General features: G+C 41.5%; 2 protein-coding genes across 2 annotated transcripts; both read right to left on the bottom strand.

Moving 5' to 3' along the window:
- Positions 1-10,861: 10,861 nt before the first annotated feature.
- Positions 10,862-11,860, bottom strand: LOC145689643 (zinc finger MYM-type protein 1-like). Its single transcript, XM_081763830.1, has one exon. The coding sequence runs from the start codon at positions 11,858-11,860 to the stop codon at positions 10,862-10,864; it is 999 nt and encodes a 332-aa protein (XP_081619956.1).
- A 158-nt stretch (positions 11,861-12,018) lies between these two features.
- LOC145689644 (zinc finger MYM-type protein 1-like) lies at positions 12,019-12,999 on the bottom strand. Its single transcript, XM_081763831.1, has one exon. The coding sequence runs from the start codon at positions 12,997-12,999 to the stop codon at positions 12,019-12,021; it is 981 nt and encodes a 326-aa protein (XP_081619957.1).
- Between the last annotated feature and the right edge of the window lie 2,991 nt (positions 13,000-15,990).

Below are 15,990 nucleotides of genomic sequence, written 5' to 3' on the forward strand. Positions count from 1 at the left end.
AAGGCGAGGGAGACGAACCAGCCATGGTGGAATAGCAGAATAGTGAACCAACGAAAGAGGGGGCCACACGATATCGTTGCCAAGGAAACTCTCACACGCACGGATGTACCAAGGACGTGTAGAGCGAGGACGTGCAGCATAGCGCTCGTATATCCGACCACCACGAAGACATGGTCTACACTGGTGGTCTGGAATACAACGCACATGCGCAGAATAATTAAGAAGTAGTCTGCTGCGACGATATGATAACGAAGGTTCATTGGCCTCAGCACACAGACTGGTGATGGGACTAGTTCGATAGGCGCCAGTGGCAATACGAATACCCAGGTGATGCACTTTGTCAAGTTGTCGTAAGAGAAGCACGAGCAGAACTATAGACAATACAGCCATAGTCTAACTTGGACCGAATTAGACTACGGTACAAATGAAGTAGAACAGTACGATCAGCACCCTATGTGCGGTGGGAAAGGACACGAAAGAGATTCAGAGCTCGAAGACAAGAATATTTAAGATTTCGTATATGTGGTCCCCACGACAAGCTACGGTCAAAGACCAGACCCAAGAAACGGACTGTATCAACGAATGACAAACGGGTGCCATCGAGGTACAAGTCCGAGTCAACAATGCAGCTACGCTGCCGGCAGAAGTGAACACATTGCGATTTCTCGGTGGAAAAGCGAAATCCAGTCTCATTCGACCAGCGAACAAGACGATTGAGAGTCAGTTGGAGCTGTCGAGTAACGCCGCGAAGGTGGCGGGAGCGACAATAAATTACAAGGTCGTCAACATAAAGCAAACCAGACACAGGAGCCTGGATTTCCGAAAGAACGCTGTTGACGGCGACAGCAAACAACGTGACACTAAGGACACTGCCTTGTGGAACACCATTTTCTTGTACAAAGCGCTCTGAGAAATTAGATCCCACACGCACTCTAAAGTTTTGCTCCTGAAGAAAATTCGAGATAAAGTGGGCCATATGCCCACGGAGACCCCAGTCATATAATTGTTTTAGGATTCCGTAACGCCATGTTGTATCATACGCCTTCTCTAAGTGAAACATATAGCTACAAGATGTTCGCCGTTGAGAAAGGCGTCTTGAATGTGACACTCAAGATAAGCGAGATTGTCTGTAGTGGATCGGAAACGATGAAATCCACTTTGAAGCTTGCTCAGAAGTGAATTGGATTCCAAATACCACACCAGGCGCTTGTTGACCATGCGTTCAAACAGCTTACAGACGCAGCTCGTGAGAGCAATGGGTCTGTAGCTCGTGGGGCTAGTTGCGACTTTGCCTGGCTTCAAGATAGGAAGAACGAGAGTCTCACGCCAAGCCGGTGGAAAAAACTCCTCGACCCAGAGGCGATTATACAGTTTGAAAAGAGCAAGCTGTGTATCGCGGGGGAGGTTGCGCAACATTTCGTAGAGTATACGATCAAGACCTGGAGCAGTATTGGATGATTCACGAAGAGCAGAATCGAATTCAACGAGGGTGAAACGAGCATTGTAATCTTCGTTGTTCGCGGTATGGAAGTTTAACGGGTTCCGCTCTAAACGCGCCCTAATGGGAACGAATGCTGGAGGATAATGTTCAGACCCAGAGATAGATGCAAAGTACTGGCCCAAAGTGTTAGCTATCTCCGAAGGGTGAGTAACTAAGACACCATTCACAGACAAAGCAGGAACATCAACAGTAGGAGAATTGCCATTAAGAGAGCGGACCCGACGCCACACACTGGACATCGCTGTGCGACTATTGTCGGACGAAACGTAATTCATCCAGCTTTGGCGCTTCGAGAGCTTGATAAGACGTCTAGCTCGAGCACGTAGAATGCGGAAGCGCTGCAGATTGTCGGCAGTGGGATGACGATTAAAAGTGGCAAGAGCGTGCCGACGAGCTAAGATAGCCTCACGGATTGCCGCAGACCACCATGGAACACGCCGGCGGGAAACGTCGCCACCGCATTCTGGAATGGAACCATGAGCAGCATCAACAACAGTCTGCTCAAAAGCTTCAGCCACAACAGCTACAGGGAGATCATCACGACAATGAAACTCACTGAGCTCAAGGAATTTACGCCAGTCAGCACGCTTCAAATTGAAGCGGCGGAGAGGTAAAGGAGGAGTAACAGGGAGACCTTCAACAAACAACGGGAAGTGATCACTGCCACAAAGATCGGGATGCACTCGCCATGTCAATGAGGCCAAGAGACCAGCACTGCACATGGAGAGGTCGATACAAGAATATGTGCCATGGGCAGTGGAAAAATGACTAGGACTGCCATCATTAAGGATAAGCAAGCCACCCTCCTCAAGAAATTCCGTTCCCTGACGGCCACGACCGTCAGTGCGGACAGAGCCCCACAAGCGATGATAGGCATTAAGGTCTCCTACAAGCAAAACTGGCGGCTCGAGCTGATGAAAGAGCTGAAGCAGATCGGCGGTGCTAAAGGCTTCTGAATGAGGAATGTACAATGAACAAACTGTAAGCGGGCGAGAGAAGTATACTCGCACCGCAACTGCTTGCAGGCGGGAGACTAGGTGAATCTCCCGAGAATGAAAAGAATCAGAGACGCATACGGCCACGCCGCCAGCAGCGTGACCAGCATCTGACTTATCACATCTGTACATAGTGTACCCAGAAAGAAGAAAGGACTGGGTAGGCTTAAAATGCGTTTCTTGCAAGCAGACGGCAACTGGCGAGTGGTCGGAGACCAGTTGTATCAATTCCTCACGATGACTACCGAAGCCATTCAAATTCCACTGGAGAAGCGCCATACTGGAAGATGTCAACGTTTAAGGCGAACCTTTCCACGAGGACCAATAACAGCCCACTCAGAATCCATCAGTTCGTCTTCCACCATATCAGATTTCAGAGAAACTGCAGATGGCTTACGAACTGGGGTAGATTTTTTCCTCTTTGGAGTGAGAACCGTTTCATTCAGCCGGCGAATATGTTGACTTAGTTTCAGGCCAGCGATATAAGGTGATCGGCGTTGGGCTGGAGTACGCCGAAGACCACCACTAACAGAAACCCGTGGGGTTCGGGGAAGTTCGCTTGTCGTCGCAACTGGGGTCTTGGGGTCGTCACAGCTAGGCTCTGGTACAAAGTTGGTTTGTGTGGAAACGTCGGACGTCTGGGTTGCTACAGATTTCTTAGAACTTGCTGCAACAGTAGCGAATGGAACAGAAAGCGAGGAAGGAATGCTTTCTTTCAAACGACGCTTAGCATCAGCAGCAGAAATCTTGTCAACAACCATGAGCCCCCGGATACGCTTCTCGCGCTGAAAGGCTGGACAATCCCGAGACCAAGCTGAATGCTCACTCTTGCAGTTGACACAGAAGGGCTTCGTTGCTTTACAGGGATACGCACCATGACTAGCCTGTCCACAATTGGCACAAAGTGCAGCACTCGCGTTGCACGAGGTGCTGGTGTGCCCAAAATGTTGACATTTATAGCAGCGCAAAGGACTAGGTATATAAGGCCGAACTTTCAATCGATAGTAACCAGCCTTTACATACTCCGGAAGCATTGGCAAACTGAAAGTAAGAATCAGTGACTGGGTGGCAACAAGTTCACCTGACTTCTTACGTTTTATGCGAGCTACATTTATGACATGTTGTTCCGCTAACTCAGATTTAATTTCCTCCTCGGTGGCATTGAGGAGATCCCAACACGATATCACCCCTCGAGAAACGTTCAGTAGACGATTGGGTTCTACTGACACGTTCACTGGTCCAATACTTGTTAACTTCAGTAGCTTCGCAGTTTGCTTCTCATCCATCGTTTCTACCAATAGTGTGCCATTCCTCAATTTCTTAATGTCTATAACTGTCCGGCATGGTAAGTAATAACTTTATGAATAACAAAGGGGGATAAGCCCTTAATAGCACTCGGACGGTTTTCAGCAGAAGCGGCACAATCATCTTTATCTTTAATTACAAGATATCGTACGACGGGCGCGGCGATACTTGTCTTTTCCACAATTTCAGTTTCACATGATTTGGGCTTCTTTCGTGAGGGAGAGCCCGGATCAGATTTTAAAGTTTTGGTACCCATGTAATAGTGATTTTTATTAAACATATAAAAAGGAAAAAAGGGTGTGAGGTCACACCGGGGCGTTAATAGGGGAACTAACGCTACCCCCTGGCCATCCCTTCAGCACGCCCAACACCTTAGGATCAGCGTGGGGCCGACGCGGTCAAGGGGAATGGTAGTGCAAAAAAAAAACATTCCCGTCGACAAAAACGCGTGGCCCCGGAAAAAGAAGAGGTGAAACAAAACGAAAGAAACCTGGAAAACAAAAAGATAGCCCTCCTCCAGCCCAGGAAGAACAAAACAAATGGTGCGGATTTTTTTTTATTTTTAATGTTTTTTGTTTTTTATAGAATTTTTGGTTTTGTATTTTTTTTGTTTTTTTTCTATATTTTCAAAGACTCAACACTCCGGACAACACAAACACTGGACGCAGACAACATTAGGCCGGGTAGGTGCACGTCCTCCCCAAGTGGAGGAAGACGTCCACTAGACCTGCCTCTTCCCGACTCCCACCAACCACCCGCGAGTCCGGTAGCGGTATTCGCGGCTGAGAGGGCATGCAATGATATGAAGATGAGGGGTGATAAATGAATGAGTTATGAAGCCGCCCTCTCAGCTCCACCCCCTCCCCGACGATGACGGTCCGCTACATGGAGGGGGATCTCAGAAGAATGTCTTGCATGACAGAGTGCATACTGAAGACAATTTGTAGACTCAAAATCACACACTGAGAATCGGTGCAAATAAGCACACGACGGAGAGAAAGCGTGAGAGCGTGTTCTAAGGCAAGCTTAAGTGCAGCCAATTCAGCAGTGAACACGGAACACAGGCGCTGCAAAAAAAATTCGGAGCTGCACCCGTCGGTGACAAAGGCACAGCCTACAGAATCCTCATTCTTAGAACCGTCCGTAAAGAACACACTAAAATCGGAGTACTGATCTAACAGTGCGGCAAACTCTTACTGGTACACCTGGGAACTAGTTTGCTGTTTCGAATGCATAGACAAACGTAAATCATGGCGAGGTAGACGAAGCAGCCATGGGGGAACAAAACAAAAGTGAACCAATGAAAGAGAGGCCACAGGAAATCGTCGCGAAGGAAATTCTCACACGAACGGATGTACCATGGAGGTGTAGAGCGAGGACGTGCAGCATAGCACTCGTATATCCAACCACCACGGAGACATGGTCTACACGGGTGGTCTGGAATACAACGCACATTTGCAGAATAATTAAGAAGTATTCTGCTGCGACGATATGATAACGAAGGTTCATTGGCCTCAGCATACAGGCTGGCGACGGGACTAGTTCGATAGGCGCCAGTAGCAATACGAATACCCAGGTGATGCACTGTGTCGAGTTGTCGTAACTGAGAAGCACGAGCAGAACTATAGACAATACAGCCATAGTCTAACTTGGACCGAATTAGACTACGGTACAAACGAAGCAGAACAGTACGATCAGCACCCCATGAGCGGTGGGAAAGGACACGAAGGAGATTCAGAGCTCGAAGACAAGAGTATTTAAGATTCCGTATATGTGGTGCCCACGACAAGCGACGGTCAAAGACCAAACCCAAGAAACGGACTGTATCAACGAATGACAAACGGGTGCCATCGAGGTACAAGTCCGGGTCAACAATGCAGGTACGCTGCCGGCAAAAGTGAACACAGTGGGATTTCTGGGTAGAAATGCGAAATCCAGTCTCATTCGACCAGCGAACAAGACGACTGAGAGTCAGTTGAAGCTGTCGAGTAACGCCGCGAGGGTGACGGGAGCAACAGAAAATTGCAAGATCGTCAACATAAAGCAAACCAGACACGGGAGCCTGGATTACCGAAAGAACGCTGTTGACGGCGACAGCAAACAACGTGACAGTAAGGACTCTGCCTTGTGGAACACCATTTTCTTGTACAAAGCGCTCTGAGAGATTAGATCCCACACGCACTCGAAAGTGTCGCTCGTGAAGAAAATTCGAGATAAAATGGGCTATATTCCCACGGAGACCTCAGTCATATAATTGTTTTAGGATTCCGTAACACCACGTGGTGTCATACCCTTTCTCTAAGTCAAAAAATATAGCAACAAGATGTTCGCCGTTGAGAAAGGGCTCTTGAATATGACCCTCAAGATAAGCAAGATTGTCTGTAGTGGATCGGAAACGACGAAATCCACTTTGAAGTTTTCTCAGAAGTGAAGTGGATTCCAAATACCACACCAAGCGCTTGTTGACCATGCGTTCAAACAGCTTACAGACGCAGCTCGTGCGAGGAAAGGGTCTGTAGCTCATGAGGCTAGTTGCGACTTAGCCTGGCTTCAAAATAGGAAGAACGAGAGCCTCACGCCAAGCCAGTGGAAAAAACTCCTCGACGCAGAGGCGATTATACAGTTGCAAGAGAGCAAGCTGTGTATTGCGAGGGAGATTGCGCAACATTTCGTAGGATATACGATCAAGCCCTGGAGCAGTGTTGGATGATTTACGAAGAGCAGAATCAAATTGAACGAGGGTGAAAGGAGCATTGTAATCTTCGCTGTTGGCGGTACGGACGTTTAACGTGTTCCGCTATTAACGTGCCCTAATGGGAACGAATGCTGGAGGATAATGATCAGACTCAGAGATAGATGCACGTCCGTCAGTATGGACAGAACCCCACAGACGGTGATAGGCATTAAGCTCTCCTACAAGGAAGACTGGCGGCTCAAGCTGATGGAAGAGCTGAAGCAGATCGGTGGTTGTAAAGGCATCAGAGTGAGGAACGTAGAATGAACAATCTGTAAGCGGGCGAGAGAAGTATACTCGCACCGCAACGGCTTGCAGTCTGCATACGATGTGAATTTGCTGAGAATGAACAGAATCGGAGGCACAGACTGCCACGCCGCCAGCAACGTGGTCACCGTCTGGCTTATCACATCGATACATAGTATACTCAGAAAGAAGGAAGGACTGGGTAGGCTTAAAATGGGTTTCCTGCAAGCAGATAAGTACAGGCGAGTGGTCAGTGATTAGTTGGGTCAATTCCTCACGGTGACTACAGAAGCCATTGAGGTTCCACTGAACAAGCGCCATACAGGGTAAGATCAACGTTTGATGCGAACTTTCCCACGCGGTCCAATAACAGCCCACTCGGAGTCCATCAGTTCGTCCTCCACCATGTGAGATTTCAGAGAAAGTGCAGGTGGCTTACGAACTGGAGTAGAGAACCGTCTCTTAGGAGAGAGAACCGTCTCATTGAGCCTTCGGATATGCTGGCTAAGTTTCAGTCCGGCGATGGGCTGGAGGACGCCGAAGACCACCACATACTGAAACACGTGGGGTTTTAGAAAGTTCGCTTGTGGATGCGACTGGGGTCTTGGGGTCACCACGGGTCTCAGGGACAAGATCCGTTTGGGTGGAAACGGTAGACGTTTGTGTCGCTACAGATTTGTGAGAAGCGGCTGCAACTCCAGCAAATGGGACAGAAAGCGAGGGAGGAATGTTGTCCTTTAATCGACGCTTAGCGTCAGCAGCTGAAATCTTCTCAACGACCATGAGCTCTCGGATACGTTTCTCGCGTTGAAAGGCGGGACAGTCGCGAGACCAAACGGAATGCTCACCCTTGCAGTTGACATTGCATAACTAAAGAGTAGAATTGCTAAGGGAGATTGGTTTCCGGGACCCACCGGAAACAAAATGGCCGCCTCATGCTAGTGCAAGGACGTATTCTGAATATCGCTCTAGCAACTGCAAATCAAATAGACACCTTTCTAGTAATAATAGGCTATTGAGAGATACAAGGGGTGATTGAAAACCCTTGTTACAATTATAAATGAAATTAGTACAGGAATTTGGTAGTTAGTACAATAACTGATTGGATCACAAGGTGCAAGAAGCAAGAAACAACATGCTTCAAATGTCGGATATATACACACAATGATATATGTATGTGTAGGAATTAGTGTTATGAACTAGTGTGTACGCAGTCGGCATATAGCTGAAATATAACAGAATACCATAAACATTCATCAAGTTATCTCACCAACTGGAATGATATTTGCACTTTTCTCAGCCCATGTTTAAGATAGGTCATCCATCTGAAAGAAAAACTAAGGAACAGGTTATGCCTGAAAAAGATAGTGTTAACCATACACATCAATGTCAACTGAATGAATTTTATAAGTTTACTACTAAATAAGTGCTTATTGTTACTAAATAAACGGAAATGAATACCTACATCTAATGAATTCTAACAATTCATTATTTCAAGACTCTACAATAATATTTACTAAATACTACATTATAGAATATATTGCGAAAACCTTAAAAATAGGTTCGCAATCTACCTTAAACGTGATCGGTTTTGTGACGTAAAAGGCAGTTAGAAACTTCCGGAAGCATGTCGAACGGAGACCTTTTGTCTGGGTCGCGAACCCCAAACAATTCTCATACATGAAAACTACTGAATGGCCTTAACATCCACCCAGTTCCTCCAAGAAGTAATTTAAATTAATGCAAGTCTTGGGGGCGTAGATAGCGTAGTTCAAAATTAATTAGAAACATGCGAGTAGAATTTCAAAGAGAAAATTCGATAACACAGAAATAATTTAGAATAAGAATTTAATGAACTGATCTTGAATAACTGAATAATCACAGAGCATGACTGGTATGACTTAAAGACTAGAAAAGACAATGCATAATCACTCACTTTTGGTAACGATGACGAGCAGAACCTCTGATGGACAGAATGACGGAGTGACAAAACTAATTATGAATGATCTGACTCGCAGAGTTTCGACGTCAAAATAGAACTTCTCAAACCCGGAAGAGAATACGGTATTATTTATATGATTTTTCCGTCATGTCAACATTCTTGCACATTCCTTCTAAGTCTTCCTAGTTCTAGAAGTCATAGCCAGTCATTTGCATTGTAGAAGTCAAGGCACTCTAAATTTTCCATTGGATGATTATGAATCCTAAAGAATATTCAAACTGCCTCCACTTCATACAGTGCCTGTTTTATACACATTTTAAAATTCAATTAAATATTTTGTTTCATTACACATTGTGGTACGCAATATTCCCTGTGTTTTAATTAAATATTTTGTTCGTTTGGTGGTTGAAACAAAAGCGTGAAAAAAATAATAAAAGTTAAACCAAAACCAAAAATTACATAAAATGATAATAATCAATCAATTCTTCTTAAAATATTGACCCATAAATTATGAAACACCCTATATGTGATATATGAAGTATCCCACACGTAATACATGATGTATAAAATGAAAGTCAAAATGAATAAAATAAAAATAATGCTTAATTCAAAATAAAAAAATGTTCTGAAATACTGTCCACATTGGATTATCCTGTATATATTAAAAAATAAATTATTGCAATGGTAAATAAGTCTCTGCAATATTGTTCGTTAAAGTCTGTAAAAAGCAGACACATAACAATTCAGGAACGTAGAATAAGCAAAGATGGTATGAAGTCATGTTAGATAACAGACTATGTTTCTGTCGAGTTATTACTTTATGTCTGTGGGAAGTAAGCAACCATTATCTGTTGTTGGCTCTGAGACAGTGGTATATCCTGAGTTTTGAGGTTGGGCATGCAATGTTCCAATACCACTACTTCTACTACCACTATATTATTATTATTATTGTTATTATTATTGTTATTATTATTATTATTTGTAAAACGCTCCAGCACTCCTTTATGGTGGAACATTCTACCTTGCGGCGTAGAATAAACTTTACATCTGTTTCAGTATCATGATGATGATTGGTGTTCTGCCCGAAGGCAAGTTTTGACCCAAAGGTCCCATGGTGTTTTTCCATTGCCTTCCATGGGGTGATGATGACGTCCTAAGGATGGGACCTACAGCTTAACGTGGGATCCGAACCACTTGTGTCTCCACCGGGAATCGAACACGGGACCCCTTGATTACAAGGTGACGAGCGTAACCACTCATTCACGGGGGACACAATATTGAATAATGAAAAGAAAAATATTTTGTTCAAGTGCAAACAGTACACTGTTCGAGAAACAAATGTTCCACCGTCAATGTCTAACTAGTTTTCAAAATCACTTTTATGCTTTAAAATGCTTGCACTTCTCTCCCGCTAATAAAATAACGTAGTTCAAGTATATTCTTACTAGGTAGCTATTGAACGATTTGAAAATACACACTATTCACTCGGAAACACAACTAAGGAATAATATAATCAATCCAAGGGTTAAAATAATCCACCTAATAATCAATCCAATGCTGTGCTGAATTTGCTTCTCCAATTTAAGCTCTTAAAAAAAACAGACAGTGGTAAACCAAATAAGTTGGCAACTGTGACTGAGGACATGAGGAAGATTGTCAGCGAGGACAATCATCCCCTTTCTCAAAGAGGGACACCTTCGAGCAGGCAGGCACATTGCGCTTTTTTTCTCTCCCTCTCTCTCTGTTTCGTTTGACAGAAGAGCAAAAAGAATGTGGATGCTCCAATCGCCCATGTAACGCTGTAATGAAGTCCCAGTCGTCATTGCATTTCCTCTTGTCCCTCTCGCCCAGAAACTTACGAAACTAATGGATACTTTCTTATATATGTTCCTCGCTACGTTCAAGCGGTTTCTCAAGCATTTATATAACTCCAAAGTTCGTTTGTTACATTGGTATGCACATCTATAAGCGCATCCTAATAGTAATGCGAAATTAATACTTAAAAAAATAGTTTGGGAAAAGAAGGGGGTTCAATGCTCTTTTGCGTTACTCTTGTACCCACCATTCTCTGTAAATATAACATTTTCAAAAAGAGTAGACTATCAGAAAATAATTAGAATTATGATAATACTCACCAATTACTTGAAAGGAAAATCCACTCTTCTGGTCTTCTTGCAAAATTCCTCGGTGACTTTGTCAAAGAATGAATCGTTGCTTTTCATTTTTATTAGAAGATCTTTCTCTATAGACATCATCGCCAAAGCCGAAAGACGTTCTTGTCCTTGAGAATTTCTCTGGAATGTTTTTATGCGTTTCAAGGCCGAAAATGAACGTTCCACTGATGATGTAGTTGAAGGTATAACTCTAATTAATTCGCACAGTTTGTTAAGTTCTTGAAGGCCAGTCTGTAGACCATTTGAAACTAAGAAGTTGTAAATATCTCCCAAACTCCTTCCCACAAAATGATAAAAATTATAGATACCCTTAAGCTCGGCTTTCAATCGTACAAAATCAAAGAACTTTGCGTACATTTTCTCCAATTGCACAAACTGTTGTTCTGGAAAATCTTTTGAAAATTTTGAAAATTTAGAACAATCAAGAAGTTCCAAAAAAGACATTTCTGGCAGTGAATCAAAACGGTGCTGCAGCTGCAATATTATGGTGTCATATATTTCACAATAAAGCCTCTTGAACTCCTCCTCTACTGATAAGGAATTGGTTTGTTTTCGACGTTTTGTCGGCGGATCATTAGATAGTAAGGTGTCGCGCCAAACTTCTTCAAAACCATTGTTGCGTTTTGATGACAATCTCTCCTTCAGTGTCAGTATTTCTTTTGAACAATACGCAATGTCTAAAGACTTGGACTGTAAGATATTAAACACTACCTCGGTGAAAGTGTATACGTCTTGAAACAAATTTAGAAGAAAATTAAACTGAAAGTCATTTAACTTTGCAAGAAATCCGTCTGCCTCTTGTACGGTAATACTATCCCAATCCCCAGGAGATTCTAAGATGGCTTCTAATAGTTCCTGGAGCTGATCTTTGCTGTTAGCAATAGTTTGCACTAATCGGCTGGAAAAGTTCCATCTCGTAGCTGCAAGTCGTGGGAATCGTTTCTTAACAAATGTGTCCAACATATTAGTTCTTTTTGTTGAAGAAGAGAAAAATGCAGCAATTCCATTAATCGTAACGAAGAATATGCGACAAGCACTAATAAAGGAAACGGATTGTGACAACACAAGATTTAGCTTATGCGCGTAACAATGTATAAAAATCGCCTCCGGAACAATTTCCCTTATCCGCGTCTGGCCCCACTTATGTCACCTGCTAACACTGCAGCCCCGTCGTAAGTTTTTGCGATCAGTTTATTTTTGCACTCAAACTGTTCTAAGACTTTCATAATTAGATTTGTTAATGCTGCAGCACTACGATCAGTACTAACGTTACTAAACCCTAAAAATCTTTCAACAACGTTATTGTTGTGACTGTAACGCAACACAGTAGATAACTGGGATAGATTGGTGACATCTGATGTTTCATCGATCATAATAGATACGAAACGACTTGTTTTGATTTGAGATTTAATTTCTTCAACCATAACTGTACCCACACTTTGTATTAAATCATTTTGAATTAAGGGAGATGTACCTGAGAAAACCTTAGACGTGGTCAAATGATGTTTCAATTTTGCATCAAATTCTGATAACAACTGCAGGATTTCCACGTAATTGCCTCGGTTGTTCGATTCTTCGCTCTCGTCGTGCCTGCGAAAAGGTAATTCTTGCTTGCCTAAAAGACACGTCACATACGTTAGCCTTTTCAAAATTTCCCTATTCTCTTTTACGGTTTCATTATGTTTTCTAATATCCTCTCGCTTTTGCTTATCAAATTGTACGTCTATTCTAATTTTGCCAAAGGTCGCCAAAGTTATTAGTGCATTAACGTGAGAGTCCGATTTTTCGTGCCTTGTAATAGCAGTATGAAGGTTATTCAGGTCTGCGTAGCCCCGATTTTTACTGTTCCATGGTGAGTTCTCGGTTCCGAACAAAACACAAGGCCAACAAAATAGTTTGCACAAATTTTCCGAACCGCAAAGCCACACAGTTTTATTATACACTTCGGGATTAAAATTACGCACACAAGTTTCGTTTTGTGACTTTAAGTTCGTTGGAGCTGGAGTGGGTCGTCCATTTCTTACTATAAGTAACTTTTCCTCCATAGGGCGAGCACTGAAAGGTTTTTCAAACAAGTTCAAAATTACGTCTTCTCTATCCATAGTAAACACTAAAAAGATACACTTCACACAAGACACAACACTAACGATAAAGTAAAACGCACGCACTATAAATATTTCATACAGCGAAACGAAATAGAGTTAAAGATCGCACTGCACCACACATCTTTCCGAAATTTCTTCAACTATGAGTCAATGAACTTTTCCCGCTCGAACGAGGACTTCCGATAACACATTCTCTCGTCAATTTTCGCGGATTTTTAGGCCAACTTGTGCTTTCCGTAAGAGTACGCTTTGTTGCCGTAATTCAAACCTATATTCACAGCATTCATAAAACATTTTTTTTTTCATAGACCGATACTCTCTTGCATTTAGATCCGACAACGCTGCAAAAGCAGAAGAAATTCTGCTTTCACGTCAGACATTTTTTTAATGCTTTGTTTCCAACCACTTAAGCATTTTTTTTTCACTAAACAAATTCATACACATTTAAATCACATCTGTGCGATTTTTTATTTAACAAATAGTACATTAAGTGACTATAAAGTAAATGTATTTGAGATAATGTCAATACATATTCTCCGTACTAGCAATTTAATTCATTTAGCTCATTTTCTTCATTTAGCTAATGCAATTAAATTAAGAAAGTATTTGGTATATCTTTGATTTAGTCATTTCGTGTATATGTATAGATGGCAACTATGCTGCGTGCAACTTTCGAGTTGCATGCATTTTGGATTTCTCTCGCTTCTTTCACCCAATAAATCACAGGTTTACAGGCTAGCGGACGACAAGGATCTTGAGCGGATGCCTACACACATTGTCGAGAATACTGCAGCGGCACACGTGAACTGTTTTCTCAACTACTGACTGTCAGCTTTCGTAACGCGTACTGGCCTACGATATCAAGGGAAGTTCCGTAATTTTTCAGTCTTGGCTCCTTGAAAATTAATTAAAAATAAATAAACTAGAATAAGAACGCATGCAATGCATGCCTTGCATTCATGCAGAATACGCCGCTGGTCTGAGACCAAGTTCCCATGAATGTTCACACCTCGTTGCCAACTGTATTTAAATTCACCAAATTATGAGGATATACACAAGAAGTATGTAATCACTAGAATAAGCACTTGCACACAACACTAAAAATATATTGTTTAGGAACATACACTCACTCACTTATGTCATCACTAAATATATATAAATAATACGAGAAAAAACTAAATTAAATCACTTCACTATATCAGAAACTCTAGAATATTTAGAGTTAGCAACACTCTTGAATATTCACAGCTGATAGTTGAAGTTGCTATACTCTTGGACAGCGGAAGCAGGGGGAAATAGTGGATATGCGTAGGATGACGGTGATTGGATGAATCCCCTCGTAAGATAATTGTGGTGCTAGTGCAATATGCGTCCTGTCTGTATTTGCCTGTGTGTGAAGTTACTTAATGTAACAAAAGTTTATTGAAAAATAATAGTTGCTGTTTTCTGTGTTTCTTGTTGTATTGTGATTCATAGTGCTTTCAACACAAGATAGTGATAGTTCTTTGAGTTTTAAAGTTGTAGTGGATTGTAAACAAAAGTGAAAGAAAAAAGTAATGAATTCAATTACAGTTCAGGAGTGTTGTGTATCATAAATGAAACCACTTTTTCTTTTTTATTATTTTATCTATCCTCAATTCTTTCCATAACTAGTCCTGCTATAAATATCTGTAGAAATTATCCTCTAATCAATCAGTCATGTTGCTTTTAGTTGTTATAAAAATTGGTGACCTGCATTGCCTAGGAAGGGTATATAGGTTAAAGGAATGCTCTGTTTTGGATAATGGTCATTTGCATATCGCAAACGGCTAAATGAGTTTTACTCGAAGAAATTGAAGTTATTACTGGATAGAGGAATATTAGAAATAATTACTAGGAATAGAAATATTAATAACGTCATATAAATGTAATGAATTTGACGTAGATGCAATTACAAATTGATTGTCACGTGGCTCGAAGGACAGATTAGAAACATAATGAGGTACGTGAGTGCCAGTGGGTTGCTGTGTTGCCAAGTTTTGTATACAACATTTCGAGAAGGTGCAATCATATTTGAACAACAGTCTTATAAATAATATAACTGCAATAATTATACAAACTAATGTAGTAGCTTCGATGATAAAAATAATTTGTCCGTCCATTCTCTGTAAAAGAAAGAGCGTGAAGGGACTACTGAATATTTCTGAACATAACGAAATAAAATAACATAATATCTATAACAACTACATGCAATAATAGAACTAATTTTCTATTTCTTAACTACTTTCTTTTGTTCTCTTCATTTCTCTGAACCTTAGAGATCAACTATAAGTTTCTATATTCATCATGAACAAAAGGTACGTTATTCAATCTTAACCTAGCTCAGGATACTATAAGTTTTATGTCCTGAACAGTCTCAAGCCTGTAAAATAGGGAGAGAGGTTGAATCACGTGCCTCAATACACTAGTTTTGTTATTAATATTGTATATCCTTAATAAAATATTCCAATAAAAACTAAATGTTCCTTGCGCTTTAATAGGCAGGACAAAAAACATACACTTAACATGATTGCATGAAAATAAGACTAACAAATTTAGCATGACGTCTCACACCTTCGTAGCCTTAGATCATGAATTGAGTTAATTCAAATAAAAACTAAATCCATCTATGAATTATTACCACAGTCATTCTATCTTAATTTATTTAGAAAATTAAAAAGTTCTCAAAATCAATACTTAACTGTGGAATGAGGTGGGGAAGTGTACTTACGCTTCACGCAAGGTACAGTGCCCACATTCGTATGAACTATCTCTATTAACTAACAATATTAACTTTCTTCTACTAATATTTGGAAGTATTTAAACAAAAGAAAACTAATATTTTGTTTCTCTTTTCTTTTTTTAAATATATTTTCCAGGTATGTATGCTGTTAATGATATACATAATAAGCTTAAATACATAAATATATTGATAAGGATAAAATAAATACACACAGTTCGGTAAGTAGT

The sequence above is a fragment of the Thermobia domestica genome, chromosome 7 (assembly GCF_964235325.1).
Source record: "Thermobia domestica chromosome 7, izTheDome1.hap1.1, whole genome shotgun sequence".
Lineage (NCBI taxonomy): Eukaryota > Metazoa > Arthropoda > Insecta > Zygentoma > Lepismatidae > Thermobia > Thermobia domestica.

Coding starts and splice junctions, on each gene's coding strand:
- LOC145689643 (XM_081763830.1), bottom strand. CDS start 11,860: ATGTTGGACACATTTGTTAAGAAACGATTCCCACGACTTGCAGCTACG.
- LOC145689644 (XM_081763831.1), bottom strand. CDS start 12,999: ATGGATAGAGAAGACGTAATTTTGAACTTGTTTGAAAAACCTTTCAGT.